Source organism: Balaenoptera ricei, chromosome 3, assembly GCF_028023285.1.
Source record: "Balaenoptera ricei isolate mBalRic1 chromosome 3, mBalRic1.hap2, whole genome shotgun sequence".
In the NCBI taxonomy this organism is placed as follows: Eukaryota; Metazoa; Chordata; class Mammalia; order Artiodactyla; family Balaenopteridae; genus Balaenoptera; species Balaenoptera ricei.
In genome coordinates, this window is record NC_082641.1 from 66,918,185 (window position 1) to 66,932,989 (window position 14,805).

Consider the following 14,805-nt stretch of genomic DNA (forward strand, 5'->3'; position numbering starts at 1 on the left):
GGTCTGGCCTCACATTCAGCTTTTCAGCATTAATCTGGATGGCACCACAATTAAAGCAAAACTAAAAGGAGCATGCATTGAATTGCCAGTGGAAGGGGATGGGTGATGCTTGGGTTTTTTAGGGGGTTTTTTTTCTTTTTATTTATTGCATAGGATGGGTCTGTTTCAGAATTTTAAAAGGTAAATATGATAACTGACCAGCCAAGATCCTCTTCTTTAAGAAAAACAGTAAGAAAGATGCTATTTGTTGAAGAAAACAAAAGGGTGAGATACTTGAGACATTCATATATCTTACTGATAAAAATGATTCTGGCTTCTCTTAGTTCCAAGTACAAGGAGTGATTCAAAAAATCATTTGTTCAACAAGTGTTTATTGAGAACCTACTGTCTTCCAGGCACTGTTCTGGACACTGGAGATAGAGCTCTGAATAAAACAATGTCTCTGATCTTCCTAACCCAGCATAATTCTTGGCAGGGAATAAAAAGAGATAGTATTTGTTGGACACTTTTTAATTAACCATATGCCTCCAGGGTACACCATTTCCTTTGGTTGACAGCAGTATTTCTGTGGGTTAAGTGGGCCAGAAATTGAGGCTCAGGAAGGAAAAGTGATGTGTTCAAGGTCACAAAGCTAGTAAATTAGACAGTGGGCAAAATGAACCTAAGTGGCCTTGGAAAGCCCAGGTTTTTCTCAGTATCTTCACTCTTCTAAAGTAATTTTTAAATATAAGCATTTTATTTATATGTGAATCTGATAGATTCAGCAGTAACATCCTTGGAAGGGAGTTTGGGACCAATTACTTTTTTCTTCTCTTTAAAAGAATATTAAAAAGGAAAAGTTTTAATTTTTTTCCCATTTCTGGTACCACCTAACTGTCAGGTATATTCTATTTTATCTTAAAGCAAGTTTAACTTTCATCCACATTATTTGCTGAGAAACAGCTATCCCAGCCTGTTTACCAGATGCAGCTGTGCTCTTGTGATTTCTTGCCAGGACACTGAAAGGTTTTTTTTTCCTCTTTTCAGGTTGCCTAAGAACAAATGTTTTCTTCACTCACAGCACCATTGTTGTCTAAACAGTTTTCTATCCAAATTTCGGAGATGACCGTGTGGTTGTTTCTTCAGCTGACCTATTCTGTTCTCTGCTTTAGAAACTTCACAACTCCCAATACCTCTGAAATAGGGGACACATTTGGTGGAATGATAACAGATCTTTTTTTTTTTTTTAGAAATTCACGTTCTTTTATTTATTTATTTATCTATTTATGGCTGTGTTGAGTCTTCGTTTCTGTGCGAGGGCTTTCTCTAGTTGCGGCAAGTGGGGACCACTCTTCATCGCGGTGCGCGGGCCTCTCACTATCGCGGCCTCTCTTGTTGTGGAGCACAGGCTCCAGACACTCAGGCTCAGTAATTGTGGCTCACGGGCCCAGTTGCTCCGTGGCATGTGGGATCTTCACAGACCAGGGCTCGAACCCGTGTCCCCTGCATTGGCAGGCAGATTCTCAACCACTGCGCCACCAGGGAAGCCCGATAACAGATCTTAAAATCTAGAAGAAGGTCTTAGAACATTGGCGAGACAGTTCTGTACACACAGTTTGCCCCCAAAGTCAAGATACAGCTTGCCAGCCAGAAGTGCTGAAATGTTGACAGTTTCTTAAGGCTTGAGGGCTATATGTCAGAAGTGTTGAAAACATTACCTATATAGCATAAAAAGAAGAGATTTTTTAGGGAGATTGTTTAAGAGTGACAGTTTCAGCTTCTGTGGTCATGAACAAGCGTTGTCGTACCCTTCCCGCCTCCCCCGAAACACACAGGCAAAACTAAATCTGGGACTTTGTAATGTAACCTATGCACTATGGGAGTTTTAAAGTATAAGAAATATTTCCCAGTGTAGGATAACGCTTAAGAAAACATCAATCCAAAAGAGTTGCCTTTTAATAGATGATATGTATGTCACATTATTTTTAGATAAGATTGAAAAAAACAGACTGCTTCTGAAATTCTCCTTTCAGAATAGCCTCCTAGAAGATGCTGCTTTACACATAGTCCTTAATTACATATGTGATGAATTCATGAGTAGTAAAAATTAGGTGAATCAGTGTGGATATTTGGCTTTTTAGAAAATAAAAACTCGTCTGTTAAGTGTGATTTGCACATTATTTACAATCATTGGGAAGTTATGAGAGTACAGATAAATAATCTGTCCCTATTTGGTTTTAGCAGAACCACTGCCTCTATGTTTTGGACCAATGTCCTGATAGGAATATACACACCTGCTAATTGAGGAAGGCATTATAACAATGTCGTTGTCATGCATCTAAATTTTAGGATCCTTTGGGTTTTTTGTGTGTAAGAGGAAAAATACTTAATTTATCTTAGTGATCAAAGACAAAGAAAGAAAACCAGACTAAAACCATTTGGGTTAATAGAGGATAAGAGTGTATAGAATAATTTTTTTTCTGATATATTATTCAGTAAGTTATGGCTCCTCTAGAATTTTAAACTGCGTGTCTTCAAACAAATGATAATTTCCAAGGTTAAGGGAAGCTATGCTATTACAATATCATATCATTGACTTTGTCAGTAAGGGTAGTCTAAAAAATTTTCCAACTCTCCTCCCCTATAAACTAACCCCTTCATATGTGAAGATCTGTTTCCTCCCCACCCTTCCTACCTCACTTCTGAAATCTTCCATGTGAACTTCCCCCCCCCAAAAAATCACTACATCCAAGTAGCCAAAATATGCTTCACTCTTGAGTGCCAAGTGCTACTGTTATAACAAACCACCTAACTGTGTCTTGAGTCCTTTCCTGTGAAATTTGGTGGTGTCCAAACAACTCTGTAATATAACTCAAAACTTCCGGTGCACATTGTTTAAATCAATTAGTCAGCTGGCTCTAACTAAGCAACAGGCCTGATAGACTAAACTGAAATAAAGACTGCTCTCAGAGATAAGCTGCATCTGTTGTATGATTATGGTCTAAATCACTGAAGCCAGGAAAAAATTAACTCTGTCACCATGCAAGCTTTCCCAGAATTACAGGACGAGGAGGAAATGCAGTGAGAATCAGGAGACAATCTGACTTTCAACTTGACCACCAAGTCAGACATATAAAACGAGCATTCATTTCATCTAGTAGAGTTTTATCTTCATCAATCAGTAAAATTAGGGGAGGGGAGGATGATCATTAGATAATCTGGAGTTTTCACAGTGTCTCCAATTTCATAAACTTTGCAGTTTTGTTAGTTTTTACACGTAACTAGTTCAGTATCTTTGTGAGATGTTTTGTGAAAGTTAAAATTATTTCTATTGATTGGTCAATACATACAGTTTAATCTCACCTGTGAGTGGGCAAGTCTGAGGGAAGATTGCCAATGAGAATGCAGTTCTAGGGACTTCCCTGGCGGTCCAGTGGTTAAGACTCCACGCTTCAGGGAACTAAGATCCTGCATGCCGTGTGGCACGGCAAAAAAAAAAAAAAAAAAGAAAAAAGAGAGAATGCAGTTTTATGAGCAAGACTGCTTTCCTATGAAATACTTAAAAACTGGCAATCTAGAAAGTATAGCTGAAGCTTACTGCCAGTGTAAAATTTAGACATATTTGCAAAGTGTTTTCATCTCACCAGGATACTGGTTACAGTGTGCTTGTTGCAAAAGAGAAAAAAATATATGCATATACACATACACATATGCATATGTGTATATGGCGTGATGGAATGAGGGGTACTAAATTAAAGTCATTCTTGATAAACTTCAAATCCCGATGCTTTGGCACTGGGAGTTACCTATATTCCCTCTCATTTTGGGAAAAAGTCTCACAGTCCTTAGCTATAGCCCAGAAGCTGCTGACTGATGAAGAATTTTTTTCTCTTAGTAAATCTTACAAGAGCCTGTGGCCATCCAGCTCTCTTTTCGGGAAGTGGGAAAGGGCTATTTCCAGAGCCTTTGAAGTCCTTAAGCAAATAGAGCATTCATAATCCTTTTAACCAGAATTCTTATCTTATCACTTGAATGATGCTCTTTAGAAAAGTTGTGTTGGTAAGGAATTAGCCCCAATTGCTTCACAAGTGAGTCAGTAGACACTGCAGTCTAAGGAGGTTTTGAATGGCCCCTTTTCCAGTTTTTCTCCTGCTGAAACTGACTTTCATCAAGGAAAGAGCAGTTCGATAGTGCCTTTCCAGTCCTAAGATGTATTGCCACCCACTTGGCAGGAATCATTAGGGCTCTTTATCATAATTTTTTTGTCATCATGACCAAAATTTGTGAATCCCTTGCTTCGAGGACATTGCATTGATATTGGCTTGGGTCTTGTATGAACTTTTGGATGGGAGAACCAAGTCTGAATGACATAGATGAGTTTAATAAGCCCCTGCCTTGTTTCTTCCCAGACACGGAGACATGTGACTATGGCTGGCACAAATTTCAAGGGCAGTGCTACAAGTACTTTGCCCATCGACGTACGTGGGATGCAGCTGAACGGGAATGCCGTCTGCAGGGCGCCCATCTCACAAGCATTCTGTCTCATGAAGAACAAATGTTTGTGAATCGTATGTACCAAATATACATGGGTTTTCTGAAGCTTCATTCATTCTTACCACCTTCTTAGTTTTTCCTGTATCTAACTGAAAACAAATAGCTTTCTCAGTTGTGACTCAACTTATTAAATCCTTCCTCTGTGAACTAAAATCATCTCTACTACATGAGCCCCCTACTTTGAAAAACATTCAACTGTAACATAGGAAGGCATTCCATGGTTTGCCAGCAGTAATAGTTGAAACAGCATGCTATAGGTCAAATCATATGAAATTACTATTTGATCATATTTTGACTTACAGAAATGACCACCTCTTATGTTTCCAATCTAATTCTTCCCAGGCTTTTGGTCTCTATTTTGAATATGTACATATGCTGTCTAAAGTAAAAGAGAAAATTGCTTTCAGTTATTGTTATCCCACTAATTAAAATTGAATTATAAATAGCACCCTAATCTTTTCCTCTGTGCATAATTGGTTCTCATCCAAGTTTCTAATTATTTTAGACCATAGAAAGTGGACGTCATATTAAGAACATGAATTGACGGAGACTGAAAGCTAATGAAACTTATTACCAGAGCTGTTTAATAACTCCTTAGACTACAGCAAAGAGGAAGACAGCTAGCTTTTATGTAGAAAATATGTAGAAATTTTTTGCTCATGAAGCATTTTTTGATGCTCTATTAAATATGTTCTCGTGATTCCTGCTATCTCTTAGAAGTTTATTAATTTGCAATCTGAGTAGAGGTTCATTTAACTTTTTTTCATGGTGTCTTTGCCTGTGACTCATTTCATGGTGAAAGTAATTATTTTTGAGGAAGTTTTGCAGATCTGTCCAGTCTAGGTGTTCACTATTAAAAATGCTTTGAGAAGAAACATGTGGCTTCCAAAATGAGGCTAGCATGGGTGAGATCTGTCACATTTTATTGGTTCACTGAATTTTTGCCAACTGCACAGTTTAATAAAAAAGTAAGTGGAAAGTTTGTATCATGAGTAAAGATGGAAAAAAATACTTAATTGTAGTGCACTGCTAGGGAAATAATTGTCCATGTCTGATATTTTAATGTTTCACGATATTCGCAAACTAGCTTTTTGGTTTAAAACACATTGGGCAGAAGAACAAAAGATAGTTAGACCATGAAAGATTTTTATGAGCAACTAAACAGAAATCCAGCCAGAAAAGAAGATGCATGATTCATGCCAAAGATAGTTTGCTTTGATATATTTCGTCCATATGTGGGAAAGATAATAAAATGTCTGTGTTGTTCCCCTTCTCAGGTGTGGGCCATGATTATCAGTGGATAGGCCTCAATGACAAGATGTTTGAACATGACTTCCGTTGGACCGATGGCAGCACACTGGTAAGTTACTGATGAAAATGATACTGATTCTAGAACTTGGTACTGTGGGTTGATTGCAGAGGCACATTAGACTGGAGACCAGTTAAACATCTTGCTCAGGGTCACTTGGTGAACTAGACGGGGGTTAAAAATAAGAGGTAGTTCCCTGAGAAATGATCCATCTACCAGTACTCCAATCAAGGTGGCTCTCTTAAAAGAAGAGTGTATCCGATTTCCACTGAACCCGTAAACCGCAGGCTCAGCAGAATTGCCTCAGGTCTGTATTTCAGATGGTTATCTTTGTTTTTTATAGCTTCAAAGCAAAAAGGAAAATAATACACATAAGAGAAAAGGTCCTTTAAAAAATATCTTTTCTTCTTACATAATTGCACTGGAAATCTGCTATAAGGCATGGCTCATTTTTATCCAAGCAAACATGCTCATTTTTTACATCTTAAAAAAGATGGTTGAATTATGATCTTGTAAATTTCTTTCCATTCACTCTGCTGACTAATTATATGGTTTTTTAGCTTTTTCTACTTCTTGAAGAAAGGAGTGATTTGATACCCACATCCTTGAGTAAGCTGCAATAAGGTTCTTAAGTCAGGATGGGTGAAGCTGTTTTGAGTCACTACTAGTAAATACACAAGTCTAATTCTTTATAACTAGTTCAAGTGTGGTTACCTATAGTGGTGGTTCTGGGCTCTGGCTGTTCATTAGAATCACCTGGGGAGCATAATTAAAAAACTGGTGTCTAGGTCTCAGCTCAAATTCATTAAAGCAAAACCTCTGGCAGCTATATTTTCTAAGTGTTCCCTGGGTGACTCTAAAATGCAGACAGAGTTGGGATCCACTGGGCTAGACAGTTAAGTGTAAATTCAATTCTAACTTAGATAAACAAGAGGAAGACTTGAAAATTAAGCACACACAAAAAGAGTTTAAAAATTAAGTTTCATTCATTACTGCCATTCATCTGGATTTAATGAGTTTGGCAAAACGTAAAGTTCATTCTAGAACAGAGGCCAAACGAATAATTGTTTTCAGAAGTTCTGCTCTGCCTGTTCAGGAAAGCTTCTCTGTGCTCTCCTGGACATGCCCCTCAGTTTATGTCTGTGTCACTCATTGTACTCAGTGCTTTGCACTCATTTATTCTCCACAGTAACCTATAAGAGAGGCATTAAGTGTTTTATAGGTAAGGCAAGGGACGGTCAGTTAGGCTAAGCTATTTGACCACAGTCACAATGCTATTAAGTGGTGAAGCCATAGGCTTTCTCCTAGCTGGCACCTCCTTGACTTTAAAAAGGGTAGCCCTTATCACATGTTGCCTTTAGGAACCCTAAAATAAAGCCTGGCTTGCCATCTCTGTCATCACTCCTTATGTTTAATCAGCACTGTTTGTCACTTGTGTGCATAAGTAGATTCTTTGGCAAGATGCAGAAAAAGTAGGGAAAGTAGATTGTTCATAAAATATGTTCCCCGTAAGGTATAGGATTACATCTTCTACATCAATAGTCTCATTTTCTTCTAATTGTCCTAGGTGGATGGTATATCTGCAATTGTTGTATCTGTATGTTTTCATTTTGCTGAAATGAATAATAATTTCAGGGAGATAATTTTGGTCAGGTTAATAGTGGTTGGTATAGCATGACTTCTTATGTATTCATTTTCATTGAAGATAGACTATTTTGTTTTTACTAATTTAATTTATAAGTGAACATAAAAATTAGAAGGATTTTTTCCTTTATATTACAGATAGTTAAGACTTTTTTATAATTTTGTTAATGTATATTATAAAGTATAGGCATTTAGTAAGTTTTCCCTTGTTGAACGTAGGCTTCATTCCTGTGGGAGAAATTAGGTCTAGGATACCCACTATTAAGTCTTCCTCCCAAAGACTTTCCCTTATAAGTGGTCCAGTAAAAGTACAGGTTCTTGTGAGCTGTAGTGCAGAAGCTAGAATGCCAAGGACTCAGGTGGCCAGTTGCGGTTGCTACTTCCTTGTGCCTTGCAGACCTGGACCACGACTTATCTCAAAGTGTAACTGTTGGCTGGGTGCCTGTATGGTCCTGCCCTGAGCCTAAAATAGTTGCATTTGCCGCAGTGAAGTGAATGTAAAGTCTGTCATTTGCAACATACTGACCTGATAGGCCAAGTCCCTGACTGTTTCCAGTCTGTCGTTGGTTATATAGAATTGATTTGTATATTTTCATTCTCAGCATTTTTCTGTTTTACTAGATGTTTATTCTGGTCTCTCCATTAGCAATTCAGCTCTTTAAAGAAGTGGTTCTCTTGCCTGCTTTTTATTTCTGAAGGTGTGTAGGATAAGGCCCTATGCTCCCTGTGAGCTTGGTTAATGGGACTGAATATTGGCTTATAGCTGGCAGATGAGTGAGGTCTGTAAATTATCTTAGGGAATTTATCTTGCCTGGCAGGTGCCATCCAGGTGTGCTTGATTTAATCAGATGTCATTATTCCACTATGCTGAAGCAAGCCAACTCAACTCATTTTTTTGTCTGTGTCCATTAATTTTTAATGGACCGTGCTGTGAAATATACTGTGAAAAAAATAACTTAATTACAATTTCCATAGTCTAGACTGGTCCTAAATTTGGTAAATAAGTGGGCATTGCACTTTGTCGAAGGAGAAATATTGATCTTCCTATGAAATTTTCAGAGGAAGATAACATAACCTAAGATAGATAACTATACAACATAAACAAGAAACTTACCCTTAATTAATTCACATTTTCTAATTGGAACCTAAGGGTTATGGAGAGAGCACCAAGGAAGGGCCTCAATTTGAAGAGGGTAGCAAATGAATTACATACACAAGGCGAAGTTTATCAAAGAAAGGACACAAGTAAATCCAGGAAAAACTCTGACAGACCCTTGGTTTCTTCTTAATTCACTCTTTGTGTAAAATAAAAGTGTGCTAAGGAGTGTCCTTAACTTTGAATATTTTGGAACAGAAGAGACCATCTGCCCAACAGCCTGTCTCCCTCCCATTTGACTGATCTCTGGCCCACTGTCTGCTTTTCTAACCACCCTTGCCTCCATCCCTTCCTTTCAGAGGCAGCCTAGGTGTCTCTTAAACTTGTTTGTAGTTCTCTCTACAGCCACCATCCCCTTAACAGGTTCCATATGTGCTCAGGCCTCTGAATAAAATAGTTCTCCTTTGTTTCGCTGTTTACTCCAAGTGTCTTGCTTTTGAAAATATCCCTAATAGTAAACTCTTCATCGGGAAAAGCAGTATCTGCTTACAGTTGGGAATGGTGTTAACTTGACTGTGTGCAATTTCAAGAACTTTGTTTATGTTTTAGAGTGATTTCTCCCCTCTCCCCTCCACCCCCAGTTTTTGTTTGAAAGGTTTATTAGAGCTTATCCTTCTTGGGAGGTAGAGCAGTATTAATACAAAAAGAACCTTTGATATTTACCATATATTATCTTTTGTTATTCAGTCTTAGAGTAAAAACAAATAAGTTTATATTAGCTCTCAATTTCAATCATTTCTTTTCTTGAAATAATTAAACTTTGCTTCCAATAAACTTGTAGTGTATCGTATTTAATATGATTATCCTTTATAGCTAGACTAATTCAATTTATATGCTTTTACTAAATTAATAATTTTATTTGGCCAAGTTATCTACTTTGCCCTTATTCTTCAGATTCTGATGGATTCATCCCACATTATTGGTTTCTATAATAGGATGTTGATATCACTAATAAAATGCCAAATTCTTGATTTTATTGGATCTTTAAAATCTTTTTTATTATTTATTTGGGGTGTTTACCCAGTAAATTTCACAAAAGTGTACTCATGAACAAAATTGGTTCTAGCCTTACCCTTGTGATTTCTATTAAGGTTATTTTCTCTTAACACATTTCAGTTTTCACTTTGTCACTTGGTTTCCTACTAAGCAGTCACATTTCAGTTTGTCCTTTGGTTTTCTACTCACCGGTCATTCTTTAACTTGACTATAGATTTCTAACAGCAAAATGCCCCAAGTGCTTATTAGAAACCCTGACAAATAACTTCAATAATGAATTACTTTACTTGTCACCCAAGTAATGTCTTCAAAGACACTAAGTTAAACCATCCAAGTTAAATACACATTAAAGCTGGCGAACTTAAACAAACATTTCTTATCTAGCTTCTGTACTATTAGCTGACTTTTAAGTTCTTTCTTTAACCTATTGTTAAATGAATGACTAGTCTGAAGTGTTTTCCCCTAGATCTGTTTTCCAGTGCCTGTGACCTTCGTCTCCCCTTGCTCTGAACTCTTGTTACTCCCTTTTTAATTCTGCAAATGTCTTCCTCTTGACTTCAGTAGAAAATTCTGTAATTATTATCAAGGCATACCAAGCCCACTTATTCCATCTGCTACTTCCTAAGCTGTCTCATCTCAAAATACCCACAGTTCCAGGAATAAGCCATGACATCTCACTTCTGCTGGTCTTTGCGTCCACTTGCCCTCGTGCTTAGAATGTCCTCACCTCTTGCCCTAATTTCATTTGATAAATGTTTGAATACATTGCTTAGCCAAGAGTCACCTTCTTCCAGGAAGCCTTTCTAGCTGGGTGTGACTAAGAGCTCCTCCTCTGTGTTCTAGAAGCCCTTTGTACCCTCTTCCCATCCTGCCACTGGCCTCTGTGGTGTTAATTTCCTGACACTGAGCTTTCTGAGGCAGGGATTAATTGTCATCTCTATTTTTTCTGCACCTAGCAGAGTGGTTGACAAAAATAGATATTTGAATGATAATCAATATCCATACATTGCTCAACCAATTCACTTTGTTATCTTTTCAATCCTGAAAGGACCAATTAAGTCTTTTGGCTGAATCTCTATATGACAATTCTTGTTTATCTAAATTAAATATTTTATTTAAAGTCGTATCAGTATGAAAAACATTAAAACATAATAGGTGGTACTTCAGATATGACGAAAAGAAAACAAATGTTTCTCAGAAACAGAAGTATGTAGCTGAGCATAATGCATCTTACAAAAGTTATTAACCCAAAGGAAAACAGATGTTCCTACTGGAAATGATGACGATTTTGTCCATGGTTGTCCCAAGAATACATAAGCTTTGGGAAGAGAAGATGGAAAGCAAACTTTTCGAAGGATTAAGTTATATCAGGGCAGATTTTCCATGAAGTTTTAGGAAACTGACAATTACTCAAAACTTTGACTTTAAAAAACCTTATTATCCAAATCCAAAATGTAGTGAAACAAGCAAAAGGAAATCTCACTCCTAAGTGTTATCAGCTCATTTCATTTTTTATAGGTTGCTTGACCAAGGATGACTTGGTTGCCTAAGGTTGGACGGGGCTTCCTTTATTTATCCACTATCTGAGTCTGTTCTTTCAAGCACAGAGGGAACCAGACATCAGGGAACACCATGGAATCATTTATGTTTCTCCACCTATATACATCCTGGCAAAATCATTTTTACAACTTGCTTTTCAACTACAGACTGTAGTGTGTCCATGGACAGCACAGTTAGGGAGATACTGGAAACCGGTAGGTGCCTTAATCACACTACTTTTTATAACATGACTCCCTAGCCAATGGTTTAAAATCAAACTGTGGACCTCAGAGATTTAAAGCTCTTACCGTCTTGCCCCCTCCTCTCTCCCTGAGCCCCAGGAATAAGATTCTCGCAGGGGCAATTCTCCCGAGGTCTGTATTGCTCCCTTCTGTCTTCTCTTTAGCGAGCTCCTGCAGCACCCCAAAGCTCAGCCCTCACCACTGGGGATCAGATGCTTCAGTGGATCAGATGCAGTTACTTCAAAGGAAAATGTCACCTTAGGTTGTGTTGTCCAGAGGTTGAGGACTGAGTAGAACTGACAATCCAGTTCTCTTTTAAAAATGTTGAGGAGCTTTAGGAAAGTTTGATTTGTAAGGAAAAAAAAACAACCAAAAAAACCTCTGACTTTATCCTTATACATTAAGAAGAACATTTTCTACATCTCTTTTACATTTTCCATCTGTCAGCTCTATTTTGTCAGCACTCAGTGTCAACCCATGCAAGGCTGCTGGCTTGTCAGCTTCCTGGGAAGTAGTCACGGCCTCCTTCTCACTCTCCAGTGTCCTGTTTGGAGAAAACAGAGACCTCCTTTCCTCTGCACTTTCTGGATCTAGTCAGAAAGTTCTCAAACAAGTTACTAACTCACAGATCCATAAATGTCTTATTTTCTAGCTCTAACCAACTTATCTTGCCCCTTGTTAGTTATGATATAGATTCCAAAAGGCTAATTGATAGCCTTTTGTGCTTAAAAAATGTTACTTGAAAAAAATATTTCTGGAAGATAACTGAATTTGGCTTTTTTTTTTTTTTCATTTTGATAAACATGGTCCAGCATTGGCAAACTGGCACACCTAGAATTTGGGACACCCACTTGCCCTCCTGGTTATGCTGCAGAGTTAGTGAAGGAAAATAGCCAAATTGGATGTGAAATTGACTTTAAATCCAGAGACCCCTTTTCTTCTTTCATAAATAATCATGTCAGTCTGTCAAGCAAAGTATGGTGAGAAAAGAAACAGCTTTTAAAAAGGTAGAAACAATAAAGAAATAGCCCTTAACCCAGGAAGAGACACCTAAAAAGGAGTAACTCGCAGGCCATAAACCATTATTTTTTTTTCTGCAGGAATGTATTATTATTACCCTTTTATAGACACAAAGGTTCATATCCTCCTCCCTCGCCCAGATGTCTTGGACATTGAAAAGAGAATCAAGAATATTAACTAATTCCTTGTGTTTTCTAAGCTGGTTTGTAGGTTTGAAGGATTGCGAATGATTTGGCAGAAAACAATGATGCAAAACAAAACCCCCAAACCAAAACCTTAAGTTTTACTTTTTCTACCTGAAAATCTTAGAAGACTTCCTGTAAAATGTTTGCAGATGGGTGTGTGTCGGCTGTGCTGTGGTTTTAGCTCCAAGTCAAATGCCACTTCTCTGTGAGCAAGTCACACCGCATATCAACATTAATTTAATTATGTTAAATCTCACAGGCTTCATTAGACTAATCTAAAAGCCAAGGAAAACATATGCTGTTTCTTCATCCTTTCACACATTACTCACCAGTAGAAGAATTTTCAGTTTCTTTTCTGAAAGACCATTGAGCTCTTAGTGAAAATTTTTACTTGTGTTGCAGTTCAGTTTGATTTGAAACCAAGAACTGGTTCTTCTGATTCTTCACATAAAATATATCGAGCCATAGAGCAGTTCTAGAACACAAAACCCTCATCTCTGCCTTTCCCTTCCTTGAGTGCAGATGGCTCTTGACGGGCAAACAGCTGGAAGAACAATATTTACCCAGCACTGGAAAATCATTTCATATTTGACAAGATTCTCCTTGAAAAAAAGAAGAATTTATCAACATGGTAGTTCCTTTTCGCAGATGCTTTTCCAACAGTGTTCTGTGAAACCTTAAAAATCACACACGGTTATTTAAATTTAATTGCTAATTAGTTTAAGGCAACGCATAACCATGGAAAAGGCCAAGAAAATGTTGAATGGGTTTGGCAGTTTCAAGTTGCATTTGGATCGTGAGCACTTCCTGACTGAAGACCTGTACAAACAAACTTGGGGCGAAGGAACCCGCTGGCACCATTCACGGTGGAGATTAAATGCAAGTGGCTTAGTGGGGCTGTGCCTGGGACCCCGTCTCGAGGGGTCTCACAGTGGGAGAAACTCACATCCTTTGGAAACTGCTGTGGATAATTACTACTTTGTAGGGCAGTGAGCTCACGCTATTACACAAGATTAGTGCTGTGCTCCAGAGCTGGCAGATTGTCTCTCCCGCACAGAGATTTGCCAGCTAGGAAAATAGTGGGCATATTGCCACTTTAACGACTATCAGGAGACCCCGAGTTAGTTTTTTTCCCTTCGACATATTCATGTTTGTAGGATCCCACTCCAGGCTGCCAGCCTTGGGCAGTGACACCAAAACAAACGTCTCTTTCTCCTTTAAAACAAAGCTGCTCTTTTCCTTTCGGTTGTTCAACTAAAAGACAACAGCCAAACCATAACCTCCTTTAAAACATAAATAAACAAGGACCCAGACCAGAGTAACCTGCAGCAAGTACGCGGAGCAGAGGAGGGTCTATTTCTACCTTGCAGTGAGGTCATTTGCCCCAACAATTTAAAGAAAAAAAATTAAATATAATCCCTCACAGACTGCAAACAAATGCCTCTGTGACCACAGCCATCTAGGGAAAAAAGACATTTTAAAGTTAACACATGTTTTGATTTCTCTAATAAGCAGTCCTTCTAAGCTCCTGGCAGATAACTGTTTGATCTGTGTTCTGAAAGGTGAGGGCCAGGGGATAAACCCAGAGTGGTTATTCTGAGTTCTTTATTTAGTGCAAAGGTGGTTTCTTATCAGCATATGTTTCAAAAGGGTAAGCCGTCCTCTAGGGGCTGTGTTTTCTATTTGGAGTTTGCTTTTATCCTTTGGTGGTTATCTGCTTACCCCTGGCATCGACTGAATTTGGATGTTATTTGTGGCCATGTGAGTACAGCAGTGGCGCTACCGGTTCCAGGTGATAAAAGGAGTTTGAACACAGAGAAGTCAGCTTTTAGTACAGGTGTCATGTTTTTATAGCTAATCTACATAAGGTTTTACCTAAAAACAGACTAAATCACATGCAGACATTAATTGTGTGCATTGGTGTTTATTTATGATCTGCCCTGTCCTAAGGATTTTAGGTGTCTATTATAGATTTGGCTTTGCTTCTGATGCAGCTTCACTGTTGATGTAAATCATCTGATAATTTTAAAAGGACAAATAGAAAAAAATAAATATTGTAGTTGAACGTTTTAGTCAACTAGAAAATTCAGATTATAGCTACATTGGCCTGTAGCTAAATGGAATGGGATTGGTAAATACTGTTTAGCTGAGGTCTATCTTTTAGCAAAGTGTTCTCTTCTT

General features: G+C 38.0%; 1 protein-coding gene across 5 annotated transcripts in view; it reads left to right on the forward strand.

The window, feature by feature from the left end:
- The window catches only part of VCAN (versican), a 116,122-nt gene that overhangs the window by 85,815 nt on the left and 15,502 nt on the right, over nt 1-14,805 (forward strand). For all 5 annotated transcript variants that reach the window (XM_059916714.1, XM_059916717.1, XM_059916718.1 and 2 more), the window contains 2 exons: nt 4,389-4,547; nt 5,811-5,893. In XM_059916714.1, the coding sequence (XP_059772697.1) occupies nt 4,389-4,547; nt 5,811-5,893 (242 nt within the window). The remainder of the gene's footprint in view (nt 1-4,388; nt 4,548-5,810; nt 5,894-14,805) is intronic.